We start from the raw sequence: 23,075 nt of genomic DNA, 5'->3' as shown, positions 1-23,075 counted from the left end.
AAAGTTACAATATGTGCGTGTAATGGGAGAGTAATCAAATATACTATTCAAAAATATTTGTGCATAAAAACCTTATAAATTAGGTTTGGTTTTGCATTCCTCCTCCTTTACTCTGATGCACTTTAGTAAAATGCTCTGACCTTCTCCTACATATAATCTATCAAATGAAATTATATCTAATATCTAACAAATTAATCTAATATTTAACAATAATATCTAACAAATGAAAGTATGATGGAGATCAAAGACCTCTGCTACGATCAATCTACTTTATCATATATATAAAATTCTTTTGAAAATTATTCACACCCCTTAACTTTGTATTTTTTTCCCTTTACAAGCACACAGTTTTAATATTTAAATCCTGAAGTTCAACATAAAGTAGCACATAATTAGAAAGTGAAGAAGAGGATTTAAACATTTCTTACAAATGAATTCCTTTATCATGTGCACATGCTGCTCCTTTAATGCTGACGGCATAAAAAGCATCCAGTCGTCTGCAGAATGTGTGTCTGTGAGACGTTTGTTAGAAAACAGTAATGAAAAAAGACTCTAATGAAGACCAGGAACAGTAGATTGGTCAGAGAGAAGTATGTTGAGAAGCAGAGAGGTTGGAGTTGGAAGCAATATCAGTCAAGACTAGGCTTTTCATACAGGAGGAGCGGGAAGGAGAGTATAGTTTAGAGAAGGAGCCTGACTGGTTTGTCTACACCAATTGGCTCAAGAGGTGTAAAACTTCAATTGTCATACTGTAAAAAAAATAGCAGTTGTAATTACACACTGCAGAAAATTAATATCTAAATAAGTAATTTTTTTTTTTAACATAAGTGCTTCTCTTCTTGAGTTAAGGAGGTAAGAGAGACACTTTGCCAATGGATCAAGACAATTTACAATTAAAATAAGAAGAAAACATTTGAATTTTCTTTTTTTCAAGTGCATATTATCTTATTATGTTATTTTATATATGAGTAAAATTTCTCCTTTCCATGGCAAATCACATAACTTACAAAATCAAATTAAGGGGAAATACACTTAATTTAAGAAACCTCTACTTATTTCTAGATCGTTTTTGCAGTGCATAAGAAGTATTTTTTTTTTATGGGGCTGAATACAGATGCACAGCTTGATTCTTTTGATTATTTATAATCGATTTATTACCAATGCTTTATTTTATTTTCTCTTAACAATTAGGCTCTGCTTTGAGTTGGTCTATTTGATATTATCCTAAGAAAGACATATTAAAGGTTGTGGTCGGGACTTAGAAAAAGTCCCAACTACATCCTCTGCTTCAGGAGGCCTCATTATGTCTTTTTTTCAGTGTCTTGGTGTCTACTTCCTCTGTACCCCAACTTTGTTTCTCCGTTCTTCTGTCCTTGTTTTGCATTGCTATCTACGTCACCCTTCCTGTGTGTCTTTGTGTCTGTCTCGCTGTCGGAGGTGTGGTCCAGAAACAGCTACTGTGAGAGGCTGTGGAAGGTAGAGGCTGCAACACTGATGTGTTAGAAATGAGCTCAGTTTCTGTGTAAGAAAGATAAAACCTTCTGGTAACATGAGAAAAGAAACCTCAGCTTCATCTCAAACCAGCTAAAATAACTGAACATTATGGGTTCACCAAGCACTTCTGTTTTTAGCTGAATGTTCTGCAGTTGTATAAACTAAAGTCTTGGACGTCTTGTCTGCTAGAAACATAAAAAGCATCCACAGATTTTATTTTTTTATTGCTTTTTATCAGTTGTATTAAAGCCATTGTTTTTTAACGCATTCTATCATTCTGCCTTGAGAGGTCTTTGGTGAACAGCGACACACCTGCATCACATCTAACCTAAATCTAAAACAACCAGCCAATCCCCAGACCTCTTATTTTAATCCAATAACCTAACACTAGTGTTTTTATTTGTTAACACAGGAACAGTGTTTTATGACCGTCTCACTAACAGCTTGCTGGATTTGCAGCCTTGTGGGTGCTCCCTGTTTTGACTGACGGCTAACATGACCACACAAACATCTGCTGGGGGTTTGTGTGTCGGTTTTCTGAATGGTCTAACTTCTAATTTCAGGAATTAACCCGTTCCAGGGTTACACCCTTTCTGACATTACTTTTTCTACCCTTTTTAAAATGAGTATTGTTTTTTCCCCCCTTTCTGTCTCTTAGCCAAGTAGACCAGGCTACCCCAGTCCCCGCTCCAGTGAAGGTTTCTACCCCAGTCCACAGCACCCTGGACACTATCAGGTGCGTAGACAGCTTTGACTCCTTTACTTGTCTGAAGTGTGTGATTTTTCTTTCCTTTTTTTCTTTTTTTTTTAGATAGAGCTGAAACCAAATAATCTGTTTTTTATTTTCTCCCTCCTGGTGTTAGATGGCAGCATATCCAGGCCCACACACCCTCCCCTCTGTTCCCAGCGCCCTGTACCCTCCACAGGCCGCTATGGTGGACACACACCACGCACACACACACCCTCGCCACCACGTCCACACACACTCACACGCACAGTTGCTTCCTCAGCAGCATGGGTTGTCCATGGCACTTGGGGGCTCGGTAGTGGAGGTAAGAAGTCTTAACGTTACAGTAATCCCAATAGGTTAATCATAAATCTGTCTGATTGGGGGAAATGGGAAACGAATTATAAAACTGACCCTTTTCCTGATGAAAAATTGCTGCCCGTACACCACAAAGAACCAGATTGGTGTTCCAGATTACAAATGTATATTCTGCTACAAATCACCGCCCTGTTCCCATCCATATTTTCTTTCTTATTTTTTTATGTGTGTCCATCCATCATCCCAGCTCAGTTTCTCATAAATCTTTTTTCTATCTGTCTGTATGCGTTGTTGTTGTCGGGTGAATGCATGTTTTTTTTTTTCGTTTACACTTTGTGGCTATGCATGCTTGTCGTTTGTTGCACATTTTGTGTATTTGTGTGTGTGTGTAGGACAGGGCAATAGACATGCAGCAGTGTGTAGGCCAGCAGTGCCTGTTAATGGAGGAGCAGCTGATGATACAGCAGCAGCAGATGGAGGAGGATCAGAGGTGGCTGGAAGAGGAGGAGAGGCTGCTGGTAAAACACTCGGCACACTGTGGAACATGCACCAGGGGCCCACCTGACACGTTTAACACAAGAGCTTCACAATTATACGAGGCGCAATGGTCACCAACCGTCCTGATTTAGGTTTTTAGCATACATCTTTCACTCACGGACAGAATAAAGGTCATTTGAGAAGAAATGATAAGCTTTCACAGATTCTGTTTTTGAGTCAGAAATGTAATATTCATTCAGAAAGCAGCTTTATTGTTGTTGTTCATATTCCTAGTTGTGTTCCTGTTCAATCCATCTATTGATTTGAAACAAACTGAACAATTTAGTCATTCCTTCCTCATGTGTAATGCACTAGCAGCACCAGTGGAAAACAGCCGAACAGCATGATGCTGCCATCGCCATGCTAGATAGTTGTTACAGCTTATTTTGATCTGAAAGTTTTACTTTAGCTTAACCAGACCTACTTTTATATGATTGATGATCTTCTTACTAAGCTGAGAACATTTTGTAGTCATACTTGAAAGTCCCCAATTAGTCTAACCATATGTCTGATTAGCATAATCAGACCATAGCAATAAAATAAAAAATCTTTTTTGGACATAAGTCTATGTGCTGCTTGGTTTGTACCAAAATGCTGTCTTGAAGTGATATTTTTTATATTTGTCATGTTGACAGCCCATGGTTCAGTCATATCCTATTATAGTAAATTATAGGATATCTCATCCATGGTAATTAGGTTAAACTGGAGTACATTTTAGTAAGCGCAGGAAACAACCTCAAAAGAGGCGTTTAAAACTAAAAACTGAGGTGGAGCTGAGTTTCTGACTTTAAAGACATGATGTCAAAGCAAGCAACAAGTCTCTTAAGTATATGAAGAAAATTAGATGGCTGAAATAAAGTTATAACTTAGGTTTTATTCCTGTATAACCGACATGTTCAAAAGATGACTCAGTTTATCTGCAAGGTTAGCGATTTTAATCAACCATGCAAGTCACAACATCCCATTTATCATCTCTGATGTGCTCCGTTTATTTCTGGAATCTCCTGCATGCCACATTTCTCAAAGACGTCATCCTCCTTTTTTAAGTTGCTTTCTGCATGTTGTCATACTTTTGTAACAGTTGATTTAGTTTTCAGTGTGTCACTTTATTACACATGTAATGAGTAATACATTTGACAAAAAAATGTTTATGGGTATGTTTTAATAGGGATTGGATCATTTATTTTCTTTAAAGGGTGACCTTAGAATTTGCACTAATATAAGCACGACTGGGGATTTTCTTTTGCAGGAATGGAAACGAATAATAAGAATAAAGGAAGTCCTAAATAAATTATTTAGATTTCCATAATGATCATGTAATGTGCCTTTTAGCTGTTACCATGAAATACAGATTTGGGGATTTAACAGACATCATTTTTCAGCAGTATATGAGGCATGGTGAAAGGTGACAACGACTAAGAAGGTGTTTCCCCCTCATCTTTTTTTTGCTGATTAACTGTGTAAACTGGGTCTATGGGGTGCTATTTTAAAGTGAAGCTGCAGTTTTTTGTTTCTTTTATTTATTTATTTTACATTTTCATGTGAGTTCTTTTATGTAATCATTAAAAAAATGGTCTCTGTGCTGAAAACTCACTCAGAAACACCTGTGTTGTGAGTTATCCTGCCCTGTAATGCCTCAGCAGATCCTGTGCCACACAGATTAAAACAATTTCAGATATTTGGCTTTGACAGATCATGTAGAAATACTGCTTGAGTTTATGTTAAAGTAGCAAAACCAGGATCTTGTTTGATACGTAGAGCAGGTGTCTTCAACATTTTCCTGGCCAAGGACCCCCGAACTGATACTGAGATGAAGCGGCGACCCCCTGATTATATATATTGCATGAAATTGTGTTATATCAAACTGGCCCTATAGTCACTCTATTACAGATGGAGTAATGTAACAAAGTAATTTCCCCCTGGGATTATTAAAGTATTTCCGATTCTGATTCCTAGTTGATGGGACAGGTGTTGTGAATGAAAAGGTGCCCATATTGAAAGAGCTCCTGTGTGTCAGCGAATGTGAGCATTGATGACTGAAAGACATCTTCCGCTTCCATTTATCTGTTTACTACAGTGTGTTGAATTCATGTCAATGTGGATTTAAAGACATTTCAATTAGTGAAAAAAATTGCAGGGGAAAATATATATAAAAAATCAACCAAAACTTTTGCGACCCCCATGCAGTACCTCCGTGGACCCCCTGTTGAAGATCTCCGATGTAGAGCATTGATACTTTATCTGTTTAGGTTTACGCTCAGTTTATAAGTTAAGCAGCTTCACCCTTGACTTTAGTCAATGGATGTTTATAGATGATAACTACAAGTTTAACTTATCAAGGCTGCAGTTACCCACTCCCTTCCAGCCAGTTGCCAAGTCCGTTACTAATTAATGCAAACCATACATTTAACTTCACATTTCAGACTTAAATCTTTAACCTCCATGCCCCATCTGAGAGGGCAGGTCTTTTCAAAAATTTGCGAAAAATCCTCTTATATACCCTTAAGTTGGCACCAAAGCTGAAAAGCTTGATGCTCATCCTCATCTGCTTAAAAAAGTCATTTTCTAAACTCTCTAAGGAAGCTACTAGTATTTGGAAATTGCTGAGCTCCACCTAACATGGCTTAAGCCTACTAGTCCTATTGGTGCAGAATCCTCTAATGTCATTATATGGCATTTCTGTCATTTCTACACTGATGATGATCAAATGTTTTTAGAGAGTCAAACTCATCCCTCTCTATCAGTTTCTTTTTTTAGCCTGAGCTAACAGTGATACATGCATCAGAGAGCTAATGTAGCAGCCTTAATACAGAAGCAACAGGGGGGCTTTCAAAGGCTCAGTTGTAGGAAGTCAAAGGGCTGGATGTAGCTTGATTTTACTTGGAGGTTTTCAGGCTGCAGTTATGTCAGAGGACTAAAGTGTCGCCAAAATGTTTCCTGGCTTCACAGCACAGACCTCCTATAACATTAAGCTCCATCATAGATTAACATTCATTGCTCTCTAAGTTTTATTTCCCATCCTGCCTTTGCCAGCTTCCTTGTTTCGTATTCATCTTTTAACTGTAGCCTCACTGAAGCGTTTATTGATCAACACAAATGTATTACAGTCTAACTGGCAGATGTTACATCTTGCTCTGAAACATTTTGATCAATGGGATTTTTTTTGTTTCACAATAAAACATAACTAGTAGAATAATGTGTTTTTTTTATATATAAAACTGAATGCACAGAGAGGTGTTAGTAATTAGGATAGACTTGAGCGGAAAGACGAGGTTGGTGGGAGGAAGGATGTTTCATGCATATTTCTGTGGATAGAAGTAGCTGTCGGGTTTTTTTTTTTTTTTTTCCATAAGTATTTTATTGTTTGTGAGAGAGTTTGGAGGCAGGTGTGGCCTGTGTGAATTCCTGGCTTAATGATAGGCTTACCGACTCTGACAGGCCAGTCAACAGTCTGTCTTTGACCCACAACCACAAACCGACAACACAGAAGATTACTGAAAAGCTGAGGAGGCATCAGATTGTGTGTGTGTGTGTGTGTGTGTAGGGGGAGCGTGCAGATGAGAAAGTTTTTTTTTTTTTCTTTTTTCCGTTGACTGGCCTGTTTTTATAACGCTGTTATGAGTGAGAGGGGAGGAGAGAGGGAGAACTGCGGTTGGCAGCAGATACCCTCCTCCTGGTTCTTTCCCTCCTTCTTTCCCTGTCTTGGAGTCATGCAGAAGTGTGTTTTAGGCAGAAAGCAGAAGCTGAATCAGACAAAGCTGCAGGAACGGAAAGGAAAATGGACACTTTAAGACCAATTCTGTGAAATTATAAGATAAGGACAGAAGCAAAGCGATCTGATCATCCGGACCCAATCGATTCATCTGGAAACTTTTAATGAACTTCAGGGCAATGCTGGTCTTCAAGTCCTGTCTTGGAAAGCTGGTATGCAAAGACGTACATGTGAGAAGATAGCGGATGGGAGGGTTTGGGGGTTTAATTTTTATCTGAGCATCTTGAACCTTCTTAGATTCTGTTGCTCTCTGCATAATGGTTTCGTTTTCATTTGAGCTTTTGTGTGCTGAAGGTTGTCATGCTGGATCCTAAGCTGATAGCGGGGTCGTTATGTGGATTCCTCTCAGGGCATATTCCAAGAATAAAAACGGTTTTTAGTTTGAGTCCCAAGCACCAGAGCAATGTGACTCGCTGCTCATCCAAAAAAAAGAAACAACTTAATTTAACTTTTTAACATTAATGATGTTGAAAGCTGTGTTGTTGAAACTTTAGATTTAACTATTGTTGATAAAAAGAGACCTAAAGTTTCTGATGACTTGGTCTGTTTTAGAAACCAGACCCAAGGAGCTCTAGAGGAAGCTTGGAAACAGAAGAAAGTGGACTCCAGCCACCAGTGAGTAACTTCTAGCTCTCTTTATTTCCATTTGTTTCTATCTAGGCTGCTCTCATTTGTTGTTAGTCTGCTGAGTCTGATCCGCCTCATATATGCTGATCATCTAAACCATTTAAGTGTCCCTTTCTAAGCTATGATTTATAAACAAATGGTAATTAAAGTAACACCTTCTCAGGATTGGAGTCTGCTGCTGAGTGTTGGTTTTGAATTGAGCTGAGGGGATCGATCCAGGAGCAGGAAGTGACCTCACGGGGGAGGGTCAGCAATGCAGGGTCAATGTGTTCTCACAGCATCACTAGATATTAATAGAAGGGTTAACAGGAAAAGAGCTCTGCTTTCTCTCTCTCTATCTGCATGGGTTATGCTGCCATTTCTCAGGCTGAAGGTTTGAGTTAAAATGCAAACCTCAGATTGTCAGAGTATCTTTAGAGCAAATACTTTGGCCATAGCGATCTGTTAGCAATGGTTACATATTAAGAGGTTTTTTGTAGTCTTTTCATTTCTTTAGGAACATATAGGTAAAAAGTTAAAGGAGGGTAAATGCTATTAAGTAAAAAATGTCCCAAACTGTCTGGAAGATGCAGAGCTTTTAAATGAGAAATTAATTTAAACTCCGATGGACTTTGTTAATGACAGTAAGAAAGTTACAAACTTTTAGAAACAACATATGGTAAATTCATAATTATATTGACTCTTTTAAATTCTTCTGAGAATTTTGAGACTCTGATCTTGTTTCTGAAGGTAGTTAAATGCTGTCATTTAGGTGAGTTAAAGGAAATGAATCAAAGCAAATGACAGAGGACGGGTTTAATTCAATAGACTATTGATAAGCTGGTGGTGCCTCTCTGATAATACAGCTAAAATCCTTCCTCTCTGCTCCTGTTTGTAGTTTGGTTTCTAAAACCCGTCTTAACATTTGATCCGTGTCCAGTTAACGTCTCTTTGTTCTGTTTGCCGGATTTTTGACGAGCAGAGCTGAACCCAGCTGTGCTTTCTGTGTTCGTTCCCAGCAGAAGTTGTCATAGAGCAGCCTAATGATATTTCTCTCTGCTTGTCCTCCTCCTCCTCCCATTGAATGATTGTGGCTTGTGGTGGGAAAACCTCCCTGTTTTTTTTTTCTTTTTCTTTTTTTTGTGCGTCTGTGTAAATTGCCCGTGGCGTAGTATTTTTGGGTGTTGGTGTTTGTTGAACCTCAGCTTTCTGTTGGCACCAGAACTTTAGAAGCTCTAATTTCTCATTCCGGGAAAACAAAGCTACCAAATTCAAAAACAATAGCATCTTAAATGGTTTTAATTTTAATGTTTTAGTTTTAGGAAAGTGCTCACTTTTTGCTGTATCTGAATTGTAAATCACCAAAGTTGAGTCTCATTGAATGTGATGAACATGAAACTGGATTCTCTGCTCCTTCAGACGTTGCTGGTTTTGGCCAGTGCTTTTTTAATTTCCTGCAGAGCCTCTTATTATGTCTGTGACAGTCCATGAGCTAACCCGATGTGTTGTTTGTTTTGCAGACAGGAAACCAGCACATTTACCAGCCTGTTGGCAAATCAGGTAATGGGGAAGCTTCTTTAATTCAGTTAACCACTATTGTTCAAATTTTCTCCTCCAGCTCCAACCATATGGAGCCCCACTAAAAATGTTGCTTTTTTCACATTACCACAACAAACTGATCAGGGGTCAGCAACCATTACAATCTAAAGAGCCATGGTGTTCCTTGCTCTGCTAAATGAATGAATTAGATGCGAAGCGTATTTGAGGCTCATTGTTAGAGGAGCGAGGGGGTGGCTGGCTAATCAGTGGCCACCCCTACCTGGTGAATTGTTATTCCCATATGGACATAATACATCAACTTTGGAAAACAGTTCCCATCTAAATCAGATGGGGCAGCAGTGATGCTCTTAAGTGGAATATCTTAACTAATTTGACAATTTGTTAGTGTATGAATGATAGGCTCAAAACAAAAATACAACAATTAATAATTAAGATTAATAGGCCTATACTAACATTAAATATTACAAATACAGAATTAATGCTGTTTTTAGAGGCAGTTGTTTATTTTGGAGGAGAAGGGAAAAGTTATAACACAGCAAGTCATCTAGGATTCTTCAATGGAGTTCAAGATACAGAACAACTCTAGAACAATTATTATTATTAATAAATGTATTTACAGGTGATTAGATTATTACTACTGTACTGCAGATGTTGTGCTCTTTTATTTCCCTATTAGTGCCGAACTATTTGGCTTCCAAAACACACAATAAAACTAGAATGGATGCTTGACCCAAAATATTGGTTCTAATACAAGTATTTTAATAAACTATATCAACCATAGGTATAATAGTAATAGAAACGGCACCAACAATGTATTTGGTTCTATTGAATGCTTTTATATCTTTCAACACACAAATATGCTTTGTCAATATTTGGGAATCAGTGTTGTAGATTGACCTGGAACTGACTTTGGTGCCCATCAGTTTTTTACCACCCCTAACAGCAGATTGATCTGCCCCAATAAAAAACTCTGCCATTGATCCTTAAGGGAATAATAAAGATTACTAGAGTTTATTAATGTGTGCTATTTAGAATATTTTTTTTTAGGACTGGAAAAATACACCATGACTTCAAGATGTCAGTTTCAGTCTTTTCAGTGAAATCCAGTCGTTATTCTAACAAGCAATGTAATGCAGATAGTCATCAGTGGAAAATATTAATGGTCTGAATGAAAGGAAAAAAGTAGGCTAGGTTCTGTCAGTTGAAACTAAACTTCATTGTACCTTTAAGTTAATTTCCAGGGGCCACTGTGGAGTGGTTGAAGAGTCACAGTTGGTCTGTAGTCACTCTCCGAGAACAAAAGAGATGCATTGTTTTTATATGTTTTATAAATACATGTGAGGAGCTGCAGAGTCTCCCGCTTAGGTGAGAGTCACTTTTGAGTAAAATATTAATTTTTCTGCTGCTTACAGAGGCCTTACAGAGTTTTCTAATGATTCCGCCATCTGTGGCCAAAACACAGAACTGCAGCACTCTTCTGCCTCTTCCTGTAGCTCACACTTGTACTTGACAAGTTTGTTCTTTATTCACCTTACGTGGAGGTTTCATTGTTGTCTGAGTTAAGCTGGATGCTAAATGCTTCTGAATATCCACAAAAACATCATTTTGTGTGGAAGCTTTATTTATTTTTTTTTGGGGGGGGAGAGGAAAGCAGGACGAAGTTGATGGAAAGGTGGATCAAACCTGTCATGGTGCAGTCCAGCCAGAACCCCCTGTGAGGCCTGGGTCAAAACCCGTTCAGAACATGTGGCTGTGGAAACAATGATCCTCACAGACGCCGGGCTAATTGCCTCCAATGAAAGGTTGTTCCACAGAGTGTTAATGCAGGGGAGCTTAATACAAATGCACAACACACTTTTTATTTTTTTTCTGTCTTCAGTAAATTACTTTCTTTTCTGATAAAAAAATAAATACTAACAAAAAGCATCAATGTTTGTCATTGTAAAATGAAATATTGCAGTAAGACTCGGGGTGTAAATATTTTTGCACGGCAGAGTTCTGTGACTTCATATGCTCAGATCTGTCTCTGAACAGTGCCCGTTATTTAACTGCTCGCTGAGTTTAAGCTATAGCTCTCTTTTGTTAGCTCCTAGATTTAAATTTTGTGTTCAAACTTCTGATGAACTTTATTTGTTTGTCTTGGCAGAGCATGTGGTCCCCCCCAAAAAGCCTCCTCGACCAGGGGCCCAGAGCCAGCTGGGTAGTCTGGCTTGTCTAAACACTGGAGACAGCTACAATGATGGCGTCAAGGTGCAGAAATAAAACAGAAATGCATGACGTTCCTTCTCTTGTATGACCACAGCAGCATGCACACATGCAAGATGAAAACAAACCTACCAAATATACACATTGCATGTTTTTAATGCTGACTACTGTTAATGTTTTCCTTTTTTTTTATCTTATCTTTGGCTGCTCCGTCTCTCCCTTCCCTCTCCTCCTCCTGCACTCCTCCTTACTGTTGACCCCTAGCCTTGGCGGGTAAGCAGCGCACGCTCTGTGTTTGTTTATTGTATGTCTTGTCTCTCTTCTCTGTCCATTCAGTCACATCCTGGATTATTAACAAATAGCACATGGATTCCATTACTTGCTGTAATGGGATCTAGTTTTTAGTGTAATTTTTGCTGCTGTTTCATTTACTCCCTAAACTAACCTTCATGTCCGTGAATCTGAACTAATCAATCCTTAGTTAAAATGCTTCTTTGGCCAGAGTGTGTTGAAAAAGAGCTCTCTTCTTATTGCCTTTTTCTTTCTTGTAAGACAAACCCTTGCATTCATGAGTTTTTTTTTCAGCGGGGAATCTCTCATAAAAAGACCAGTTTTTTCAAAAACACTTTCTTCACTTCATTTCACAGCCAAAAAGTTGTGAAGTAAACACTGAAAAAGTGTAAAAGCATGAAAATGTAAAATGAGGATTAACTCTGAAAGACGCTTAAACAGCAGGAAAAACTTTAACTAAATGTTTGTAATTACAGGTAGTCAGTAAAAACCAGAAGAACTGCATTATCTGCAAACCAACAGTTTTAAAGCTGCAGGGATTTCGATTCAATTTCAGGATGCAAACCTAATGTGATACTGCCATCTAGTGGCTGTCGTGTGTCTGAGACCATACAGCAGAGGTGTCCAAAATCTAAAAGTGAGCCCTAAACATCTAATAGACCAAATGGATCCCCACAAATAGAACATTTTTACCTACTACGCCAATAGTTGTGTTGTTTTCCATAATATGATAGAATGAAGTAGTCTGATTTATTCATTTTTGCCTAAATAAAAGAACGGCATCCTGTTTGTTAATTATTTAGGGATCTGATTTATTCTATATCTTTTTGGATGCTAAAAACAATAAGATTATTAAAAGAGTTTTGTTGTACCTAACTTTTTACATTATAGGATTTTTTTTAACCTACAACAATTTAGCCCTCACTGAAGATTAAAAGTTTTAAATATTTATATTGTTCTTTGATTACTATTAATATTTACATTTTTAACAACTGTTTTTTAAGAATATTACTTAAACTATGATTTACTGCCACCTCTGTGTCTCATAAATGGTGCAATGCAGCCTGTGCTCTAACTAATGTCTGAATAGAAGCTGCTCACAGTAACAAGGCTGCAAACAATATATTGTTTGGTTTTTAATGTTATGAGTAGAACAAATCTTTGTGCAGGGTTTTATTTCAACGTCTTAAAGAGTGTCAAAGTTTGTCGTTTTAATTGTTTTTCAAATCTTAATAGGCACGGTAACATATGATACTTGTTTTAATCTTTACCTTCCAGAAAGATGTACTTTTAATATTAATGAATCAGGGCATTAACTTTCAGAGGGCTGTATGGTAAATTGATCTGCTTTATGTTTGATTCCACATACCTTGATTTTAACATTTTAACCTCTAAATGCCAACTCAATAAAAAAAAGAAAAGCCATTTGCTTCGTCCTTGGTCTATAGAAAATGCCAAGTCTGTGCTGAGCTGAAGCATAAGTCTAAAATGGCAAAATGGGCACTCCAAATGCATTTTAGTCTCTGGGACTGTCCGGCCTTTATTTGACGCGTCCAGCTGTTCCAGATGTAGAAATAAAGCTGCTCCCTTTAGGTTCAGCTGAAGCCTTGAAGTAGCAGTTTCCAAAATACCAACATCAAAATTAAAAAATTTTTTCAAACATATTAAAAATGCTGTTAAAACAGTCTTGAGGTTAATATTTTGCAGTAAAATGTACAGAATGTTATTTTAAATACTGAAATAATCTAATCTAATAAGTGTGGAAAAAAATAAGAATTTTACATTGAAATATTTGTAATGTTTAGAAATGAGTTTAGAAAACATATCCATGAAGTCAGGTTACCTCACGCAATATTAAGGGATCTGTTTTCAGTAAGCTTTCTCTGCGTCCTTCAGATCTTTGTTTTATACCTGAAACTGTTTATTATTCAACCTTGAAGACAATCAGTTTTTCCTGTCAAACATCCCAACTCATCAGAGACCATTGTTTTGTGTCTCAGCTTGTTTTTTCCTCATTTTACCCTCTTTCAGATAACGGTGACATTTCTTTGCTCATTATTGTTTGTCTTTTTGACATTTAGCTGCAGCCTCAGGAGATAAGCCCTCCCCCCACAGCCAATCTGGATCGCTCAAATGACAAAGTGTATGAGAATGTGACAGGTTTGGTCAAAGCTGTGATTGAGATGTCGAGCAAGATTCAGCCGGCTCCTCCAGAAGAATATGTCCCAATGGTCAAGGTAAATGATCGTCTACACGTTTCACTTCTTCAGTCAGTTCCTCTTGAGACGTCAAGTTTTGACAAATAATCACAATATTTTTAGATGCATTAAAAGTATTTTCGTTTCACTAGGGGTTGTCTAGTGACTCAATATTCCCCAGTAGTTTCTACGTATTTACATTTACAAGATTTACATTGGCAACACAGTGTTTTGCAAACAGCGAGCTATGATAATTTCAACCAGTATTTTATCAAAAGTGTCAAAAGTTTATATTATTTACATAGTTTCTGTGTGTTTTCTGTGGTTCAGGATGTGGGTCTAGCTCTGAGGACGTTATTAGCCACGGTCGACGAGACTCTACCTCAACTTCCAGCCAGCACGCACAGAGAGGTGCAAACACAAACACACTGAAAGTTACCTTTGGGTAGCTTGTTTTAACGCTCTGCTGCCTTTAACAGATCGAGATGGCCCAGAAGCTGCTGAACTCTGACCTGGCAGAGCTGATTGGAAAGATGAAGTTAGCCCAACAATATGTGATGACGAGGTAAGGCCAACAAAACATGAATGGAAAGAAGATCCACTTCTGTTTTCTGATCAGACAAGCTTTTACTATATTTTTTATAAAATACAAAAGCATGTAAGAAAATGGAAATATTCCAGGTTACTCAATGTGCATTTACATACAGACAGAACTTATTTTCTTTGTTTTTTTTTTACTTTTTATTTTGGATATTGAATTTTGAACAGGAGGGAAGCATGAGAGAAAAAGGAGGAAAAAAATGATAATATTTTCATGGGTATAACATCAGGGGGTCACAGCTCGTTATTTTCCCTACATTATGCTATTGTGTCACTATTCCAGGTTTAGAGCATAAATCATCTAGCCTGACGTAGTCCTACTCAATTCTAGTCAGAATATGAGTCTGATACTGCTCCATAGAGCTGTGATTATGGGGCATGTTTTGAACGAACCAGGAAAAAAATGCCTCTGCACTCAATTGGATAGACCTACAATCAATAAGAGCAACGGAGTGCGTGACGTATGTTAAGCGACCAAGGGAGCCAGCTGAAAAATTAAACTTTTGCCGAATCCCGTAGGAAGGACGCCAAAAACATCTTTCTTTTCAACAAATGCCTTGATCGCGTTTCTCTGTTCCTCTTTTAAAATTAATTTGCTGTCGATATCTTCTAGAACAGACCTAATAGCAGAATCTACACACCTCAACTCTCCAGCGGCAGCCATTGTTGTTGTCACCCATGCGCGCTTTGGTCACGTGGTTGATTACGTTCCTGTTAATCATCTGTCCATCATCGTATAAAGCCCGCCCTGACTATTTGATTGGCCGGCCAGATATTGTGCGAGCATACTCCCGCTACTATTGAGCAATGCCAGACCTGAACTTCCCGACCTCAAATCTTGTGGGCGGGACTAAGTTCGGAATGGCACCCAGGCTATAAATCATCCATTTTTCCCAGCTTTCAACACATTTCTCCTGTTCCAGTCTCCAGATATAAGTCGGTCTCTCCATATTCTAGATTTCTTTCACTCTCCCCCTCCACTGGTGTAATGTTGGAGTCAGTTTGTAGCCATCACCAGCTTATAGCCTTTTTTCTACACATCAGAAGGATCTTTAGCGGATATTTGTGTTTATGAGGAACAGTTTCTGGCATTTTGCATATATACAATGTAATAAAGGAATGGTCCAATTTCATTCCCATAATCTTAAATATTTCACTGGTTACTTCCCCCCAGTATGGTTGTATTTTTGGACAATCCCAAAAGACATGAAAATGGTTGGCCACTTCGGTACCACTTTGCCTCCAATAAAGCCCCAGACTCTGAGATTCTGTTTGCAGAGCTGTTATTTTAGGAGTGATAATAAATGTCACCATATTCTTCAAACCAAATGGAACTTATTTTCTAATTGGTGAAATTCAAGCTGCAGAGAAACAACCATTTTTTTTTTTTTTTTTTTTTTGCATGTTTCTAGAATATTTCTGCTTGGGTTTTGATCTGATTTGGTTTATAAATGTTGTTACCCCTCTAATTGTTGACGTGATAAACAGGGTTAGAGTCCGATTCATTAGTAATATTCCTCCGGTTCTTTTATTCCACCATTTGAGCCATGTTGAAAAACCCTCAGAATGATGGAGCCCCCACAATGCATTACAGGTGGTAAATTAGGTTTAAATCTTCCTTGCATCCCCTCCTCCTTGTTGTGCATTCTTTGTGTTTTTGATAACACAGACCTTTTTGTCCAGAACATAACTTGACTGTCCATGTGGGAGAACCTCAGTCAACCTTGAAAGGTGCTGAAATCTGGAGGATAATTCTATGATCAGCATCTCTGTAGCTCATGTTGCTAATGAGCTGTCCTAATAGTGGACTGTAGAAATAGTTTATGGTAATGCAGGACATTTTTGCATTTTTCTTTTAACTGATTGAAATGGTTTGCTGTATGATCATTTTTTTTAACTCTGAAGTAAATAAATAAATTTGTGACTTGTTATATACTAACTTCTAAGACGTGCTCCGTTTATCCAGCCTGATTTTCAAGACGGTAAAGGAAAGCCCTTTTTAATGATATTTTTCTTATTTTTGTCTTAAAAGAAAACTGAGAGACAAGACAAGTTTTGTGCAAGAAAATAAAACTTGTTCTTATTCTTAAAATGTATTTCTACATTTTCTTAATGAGATATTTCAGCTTGAAATGCTAGAAGAAGAAAAATGATTATTTTTCCTATTTAAAGAGTTTGGTCACTTAACTCGTTCTCAATAGAAGAAATGTATTAAATGAATATATAGCCAAGCAACCTTTGCTCACTTTATTTTATGTAAATATGATATTTAAAAATGTTTCTCTTTTTTGCAGCGTGCATATTTATTTTATAATAAAAGTACCCTTATTTGCTTTTTAATCTTAGTCTTCAGCAAGATTACAAGAAGCAGATGCTGACGGCGGCTCACGCTCTCGCCGTCGATGCCAAGAACCTGTTGGACGTCATCGACCAGTCGCGGCTGAGGATGATGGCCCACTCCCGCCCCCACTAGCCCCCCTCTACAGGAGACCGAGTGCCTCTCGGGTCTCTGTCGGATATCTAAAGACTCATGGATACCTTAAGAGTGTCAGTGGTCAGAGGAGACAGGTTCAGCAGCTCATGCACCAATGGAGCAAGCAGTGAGCTGCAGTCTGGTTCAGTAACTTTCTTCAACTTTACTTAAACCACTGTGACTTTATTTAATGAAAGATCAGAGCAAAAACACCTGAATCAGAAGCCTGGCTGCTCCCCTGGCAGAGAGAATGACATGAGTTGATTTTTAAACGGGATCTGAAGGTTAAATAGATATAAAGCTTATTATGATATCAAACACTATCGTGGGAATGGATAGAGCTGCTGACATCAGGGGGGTGGATTAGACTGTGATTATACTGAAACATATCTCTGTGAAACATAACAGAGGAAGTGACCATCAGCCAGCAGCTGTCTGTTTTGTTGAGGTTGATCATAGGTTTTGAACTCTTCAATCAACTGAAACAGGAACCTGGCAGATCAGACCTCGATTCCTTTGTGTTCCGATCCCATTGCAGACGTTTGCTTTCTACGGATGTTACTACAGCACAGAGTGCGTTTCCTCTGGAACTGCAGCCTTTAGGCTTCTCCTGTGTTTCCTCTGTCTCACCAGCTTTTATTTATAGAACTCTAATGACAGAGGAGACAGAGGGAGGATCGGGAATCTTAACATTCAGGACTTTCTGCAGAACGCTCTCTGTCCTCTGCTTCTCTCCGGTCTTCCTGCGCTCCTCTCTGAGCTGGTTCTAAAGACTCTTAATGTGAAGAATTCAAATCTGTCAGGGTAACACCCAACCACTGGCAAGACACATTCAGCTTCCCAGTTTAGTCTGTTCTTTTTGCTGGCTGGCTCCATGTTTTTTTTGTATTGTTTTTAGCAGTGACCGTCTTCTTCCTGTATCTTCAAACTCAGGAAAGAGGACTTCTACTTGGACTATTTATGTAAGTAAGGCATCTATTCCTCTGATATTTACTCCCAATATGTCTGTCCCTCTCAGAAAAACTGGTCCAAAACCCCCTTCAGAGGCACTACACCTGCACTTTGCTGGGCCAAAACCAAACCCACACCTGGAACCTGTGTGAATCCCTCGTTTATGTCAGATGCAACACTTAAAAAAAAAAAAAATGTCCCTCCTAGCAACAGTCTCCAAGAAAACAAACAAACAAAACCAGGAGAAAATGCGGACTGGAACTTGTTCTGCTGTGACATACATCTATATGAAACACCCTGGCCACCGTACTGGTGTAGCATGATATACTGGTAAGGAGAAGAGCATATTTGCACAGCACCTAAAAAAAAAAAAAACACTAGTTCTGATGGATTTAATCCACATAAAACCCAGATGTTATCTCCATATTTAGCCAGCAATTAAAAGAGATAAACATCTGGATCTCATGTGGACCAAAATACACTGAAAACACACTCGTTATAAAAAAGAAATCAATAAAAAAAAACAATCTATTTTATCTCAGTGTTGTTGCGTAATTCTGCTCATGTTGGTATATTGTGAGCTATACTGGTGTGTATCACTGATGAATTGTACAGAACCCGTCATAGTAAACACTGGTTTTTATTTTGACTTCCTGGCTGAATCGGCCATCTTGTGAAATATGAGGAAAAAAATAAAACAATGTTCAAAAGGAAATTTGTTGTTTTTATTGGCAACCTGATGTAAAAATGTTGTAGTTGCAAAAAATGAATGTTATTTATTCATGTCTATGTTCCCATTTTAATGAGTATTTTCTCATAACTAGCAGCATGTTATATACAAGGTTTTCTCTAATAGGTCTTAGCATTTATATACAAAATAAATCTTTTCAGTATAATATAATAGATTTACAGGTATTTACATGGTTTTCTATCTTGGTGTAGAGGCGATGCTCTATGCTTCTCTAATGGACCTCAGAGCGATGGCAGCAGTAGGATGCCCACAGTTAAAAGCAGCAGCAGCGTGTGTGAGTGAACGGATTCGGCTGCACTAAAGTTGCACATGTCATAGTTGCAGCAGTTGATGGTGTTTCCGTTTCCATCTGCATTCATTGAGGCGGTGGAGGCTGCTCCTTTGCATGTGCTGCTGCTGGCGCATTGCTTCACAATGGCTTTCATGTAACCTGGACAACGTACACACATGTTCAGCTGTTACCATAAGAGCAAGCTTTCTTATGCTCAAAAATACACATATACTCTGCAGATTTATTCCTGTTATCCCTTCAAAAACCACAGTTTTATTGGATAATTCTGAAAAAGTAGTGGTAAATTAAGTAGAGGGAAAAGAAAGGTTGGGTTTTTAGTGCATTTGTATCCCCTGTTTTTTCTCTAAATAAAGTTCATAAAAGCTCACCACCATAACAATTTATTTCTTAAAAAAATTGTCTGATGATTGAGCAATTGATTTCATCAAAATTCATTGTTTGAATCCAGCTGTTCTGTGAATAAAAAAAAAACAAGGAACACAGCTGGCAGGTTCAGGACAAAATGGAATACAGTAAATTAGGATTTGGGGTTTAAACGTGTCCCAAGCTTTGAACATTTGTCTGAGCTCTGCTCCTTCCATCATCTGAAGATAAGTGTAGACCAGCTATCTAAACTGAGACCGCTTTCCAGATGGCAAATTATAACTCTGGAGGGAAATTCTGCTGACAACGGTAAATTGTGAACTCTGGAAATTGGAATTTTCTGGAATAGTAGCTTAAAGAAAGGCGTCACTGAAACGGACTCCTGTATCAGTTTGCAATAAGATAGAGAAGAGGCACAGCCAACTGTGAAAACAAAAACTTTTGTCTGGACGTTGAAATTCCAATTCCCTCTTAAAAGATATATGATAGATACACTAATACAAGTTAGTGGCTGCATCATGCTGTGGACGTTCTCTTCAACAGGGACAGCGAAGCTGGTCCAAATTGCATGGCGGTAAGTATCCAGGAAAACCTGTCACACTGAGAAAAAGACTGCATCCATTTTGGCATTTACTTAATCATATTTAGTTACTTTAACACAAACGTTTCATGTTAGCAGGGAACAACAAAACAATTGTGTTAACGTAACTAAATATGATTAAGTAAATGCCAAAATGGATGCATTCTTTTTTCAGTGCAGAGGCTGCAAAGTTTCCCCTTATGGTAGAGCAATGACCTGTAACAGCTGGAGCTGAGTGAGAAGGGTGCAGATCAGCGGTTCTCAGCTCAGGTTCTTGTGTTTTCAATCAATGGCACCGCTGGGCACAGCGAATGTTAGAGGCCTCAATCTCTGAAAGGCTTTTCTGAGTTCAAACCCCGGCCCATAAACCTTATCTGCATGTCTTCTCTCTCTTTTGACCCCATATCAGCATACTGCTAAATTAGAACTTTGTGAATTGTTGCTCATTATTTTCATTCATCTCACAATAATACCCACCTCTGTGTTTCTAATGTCAAACTTGAGGGTTGCTACTTATGATCAAGAGATCGTATTTTTTTTTATTTTTTTTTTTTATACTTTTAATATTTGTAATACTTTAACGAGGAAACAAAGATGAGAGCATAGATCTGCTGTTTGTTACCCAGGGTGTCCACGATGGTCATGCAGGTGTCGAGCGGCTGCTGACAGCTCTGACTGCTCTGGTTGCATTCATCATTGGTGGTGGAGGAGCTGCACACGAAACACTTCAGAGACGTTACTGCACAGAAATTAGTTATAGTCAGGTGAGAGATTAAGTTATAGGTTTTAATCCAGGCAGGATGGTAAATATTACAAGAAAAAGGCTGATATTTTTAGTGGAGTCTTAAAGCGACTTTTAAGGGATCCCAGGTTTTACTCATTGATGAATGAGTAAACAAAATCTTTCATATTCTTATTCTCTAATTGTATTTGTGCCAAATATCATGCAGTTTGTTTTTAAATTTGTGTCTTTCCTAATTGTGTTTTTTAAAAGAAAGTCGTCTCGATCACAGACTAAATGTTGAAACAAGATAATGGAGGTGAGGTTTACAGAGAGTCTGAAATCATAAAAAAAGTCTAAACTCCTAAGTTACATAAAAGTGCCTGTAAAAGGGAGAAACAAAGGCTTAACTGGTCAGGCTTGCTTGTTTAATTAGGAGCTTCTGTGTTGTTTGCTTCACATTTCATAGATCTGCTTTGCTTGTAACGTTATCAGATTCATGCATCATTATGAGAATTTACTCCTACTGTATAAATAAAATAAGTTCAAACTTACAAAGTTCCATCCCTTAAGAAAAAAAATAATAATTTAAATTTTTAATCTAAAGACTGGACAATAGTGGAAAGCATGTGTAGTTTTGATGCTTTGCATGTGATCCATTTACTGGATGTTTAGCCCTGTCTAGTTTCACATCTCTCCTCCTAACACACACCTAACTCATTACGTAACAAGCTGTAAACACATAATTAGTCCTCCCTGGTTTCATCTAACTTGTTTCTATTAATGCAGCCTTGCCTGAAGTTGTTTAAAGGGACCTTGCACAATTTTTCCAGATATAAGTTTTTGGGTTTTTTTTAATGAGAAAGCCTGTTGCTATTACAAAATAATACGAGACTCGGACATTCTGGATTGTCCAGGTAAGGCTGCACAGTGACACTGTTTATAAAGCAGCAAGGTCCTGGGTTCAGATCCCAGCCTAGGGTCTTTCTGCATGTAGTATTAATGGTCTCTCTGTGTGGTTCTCTGCAGGTTCTCAGGCTTTCTCAGGCCCTAAAACATGACTATTAGGTTAGTAGTTGACTATAATATGCTGTTAGGTGTGTGAGTGTGTCTCTGTTGCTCTGCTAGACTGACAACCTGTCCTGGGTCCCATAGACTGCTGGAGGTAGGGACCATCCAACTGAGACCCTAACGGATGAGCGATGGGAGACGGATGGATTTTCAACATCTGGATAACTGGTCATCACTTTTCAGCTGATTAGGTCCATTTAATTCTTCAGCAAAAGCTGCCTGAATATTAATTATGATGTAAAAATTTTATTTTCCCATCTCATAGAGATTTGCTGGAGTTTAGCCTTCATAAAGTGACTCATATGTTCTAAAATTTCGAGAGTTAATCTCTAAGTAGCTAATCGGTGTAGCTATACAAGGAATATTTACTTTACTGATATGAAAATGTTTGTTTTAAAACAATAAAATGTGTAAAAAAAAGAAAACAGACGGCTAGACTGAAGAAATATGTGCTTCATCTCTGCAGAGTAAATAGGATTTTTTTTATTCCTATATTTATATTTTATTTAATGTATTTTTTAATCTTCAAGAAAGATTTTAATATCCAGTACTTTAATGAAAAATACATTGAACTATATGTGGAAGGAAACTGACTTCAGATATGATCAAAAAAAAACTGCATTATAATAAGTCATACAGATATGGGAAAATGACAGAAATGTCTGCAGTGAAAAAAACTTTTTTTAAAATAAATTCTTTAAATGAAATAATGTCCATAAATTGTTCTAAAATACATAATAATAAGACTGAAAACGTGACTTTAAATAGATTCCAGTTATCTGACAGCAAGTCACCCAACCTGCCTGCTCGTCTTTCTTTCTTTGGGCATTTTACAGTAAATCCTCCTACATAGAAAGTATTATTATTATTATTATTATTATACTGACATTTAGTCATCTTTATGCATCATTTCTTCAATCATTTCTCAAACTGGATACAATTTATTAGTATTTTAGAGGTTAGCTCACATACCTGGAGAGAAGAGGAAGAAGAGGATCACAAGGCTAAGCAACATCTTTTGATGTCAAAGTTTGCGTTCTGCGGTCAAACCTGTTATGTTCAGCTCGCCGTGTGTGTGTGTGAGTGTGTGTGCGGTTTCAGGTGTTTGCTCTAAAGCAAGCAGCTGGAGCAGATCCTCCCACATCAGAAATCTCCTTGGCATCAAGCCAAATGTTTCCTCATTGTAATGGACATTCCTGGATGTTGGCAGTGGTTTCGTAGATACTTGTCATGCATATACCAGCTGTCAGTGGCAGACCGCTGTTACCGTATTGTATAACTTTCATTTTATGTAACTGCAGGTTTGAATTTCAAGAAAGCCTAGAGATCATAAGTGAAAACTTTTTGGATAATGGATTGTCCTTGTAATAGTTACACCTTTTCAATATTTTTCTTTTTTAATCATAAATCTTTTTAATGACCTGTTGGTCCTTAAAAGTGTCAGCTGTTATTTTGATTATTAAATCTACACCTGCGTTACATAACTAGTCGATTTTATTAGGCTCACTTCTGTCTGCTAAACAGAGGAGTGTTTACTCTCGCCTCGCTGCAAACACATGAACAAG

The 23,075-nt window shown here is 37.9% G+C and overlaps 2 protein-coding genes across 11 annotated transcripts in view; one reads left to right on the top strand and one right to left on the bottom strand.

Annotated features, from left to right (window-relative positions):
- Positions 1-18,107, top strand: part of LOC107088538 (focal adhesion kinase 1-like) — a 78,268-nt gene extending 60,161 nt beyond the window's left edge. For 6 of the 10 annotated variants that reach the window (XM_015380777.1, XM_015380778.1, XM_015380776.1 and 3 more), the window contains 11 exons: positions 2,153-2,230; positions 2,358-2,546; positions 2,932-3,057; positions 7,401-7,463; positions 8,975-9,014; positions 11,161-11,264; positions 11,484-11,492; positions 13,592-13,747; positions 14,039-14,119; positions 14,188-14,273; positions 16,655-18,107. In XM_015380777.1, the coding sequence (XP_015236263.1) occupies positions 2,153-2,230; positions 2,358-2,546; positions 2,932-3,057; positions 7,401-7,463; positions 8,975-9,014; positions 11,161-11,264; positions 11,484-11,492; positions 13,592-13,747; positions 14,039-14,119; positions 14,188-14,273; positions 16,655-16,781 (1,059 nt within the window). In that variant the 3' untranslated portion in view covers positions 16,782-18,107. The remainder of the gene's footprint in view (positions 1-2,152; positions 2,231-2,357; positions 2,547-2,931; positions 3,058-7,400; positions 7,464-8,974; positions 9,015-11,160; positions 11,265-11,483; positions 11,493-13,591; positions 13,748-14,038; positions 14,120-14,187; positions 14,274-16,654) is intronic. The other 4 variants (XM_015380781.1, XM_015380779.1, XM_015380773.1 and 1 more) reach the window with 4 other exon arrangements.
- Positions 18,108-18,287: 180 nt separating this feature from the next.
- LOC107088539 (prostate stem cell antigen-like) lies at positions 18,288-22,600 on the bottom strand. The gene is made up of 3 exons (XM_015380783.1): positions 22,483-22,600; positions 20,341-20,457; positions 18,288-18,913 (listed from the first exon to the last, which is right to left on the bottom strand). Exons 1-3 carry the CDS (start codon positions 22,523-22,525, stop codon positions 18,705-18,707), a joined length of 369 nt encoding a protein of 122 aa, XP_015236269.1. The 5' UTR covers positions 22,526-22,600; the 3' UTR covers positions 18,288-18,704.
- Between the last annotated feature and the right edge of the window lie 475 nt (positions 22,601-23,075).

This window comes from Cyprinodon variegatus, unplaced genomic scaffold (assembly GCF_000732505.1).
Source record: "Cyprinodon variegatus isolate N-32 unplaced genomic scaffold, C_variegatus-1.0 Scaffold221, whole genome shotgun sequence".
NCBI classification, from domain to species: domain Eukaryota; kingdom Metazoa; phylum Chordata; class Actinopteri; order Cyprinodontiformes; family Cyprinodontidae; genus Cyprinodon; species Cyprinodon variegatus.
This window is presented reverse-complemented; position numbering and strand designations above follow the sequence as displayed.

Coding starts and splice junctions, on each gene's coding strand:
- LOC107088539 (XM_015380783.1), bottom strand. CDS start 22,525: ATGTTGCTTAGCCTTGTGATCCTCTTCTTCCTCTTCTCTCCAG. Junction 20,458..22,482: donor CTTCTTCCTCTTCTCTCCAG/GTATGTGAGCTA, acceptor ATTTCTGTGCAG/TAACGTCTCTGAAGTGTTTC. Junction 18,914..20,340: donor GACCATCGTGGACACCCTGG/GTAACAAACAGC, acceptor TACGTTGTCCAG/GTTACATGAAAGCCATTGTG.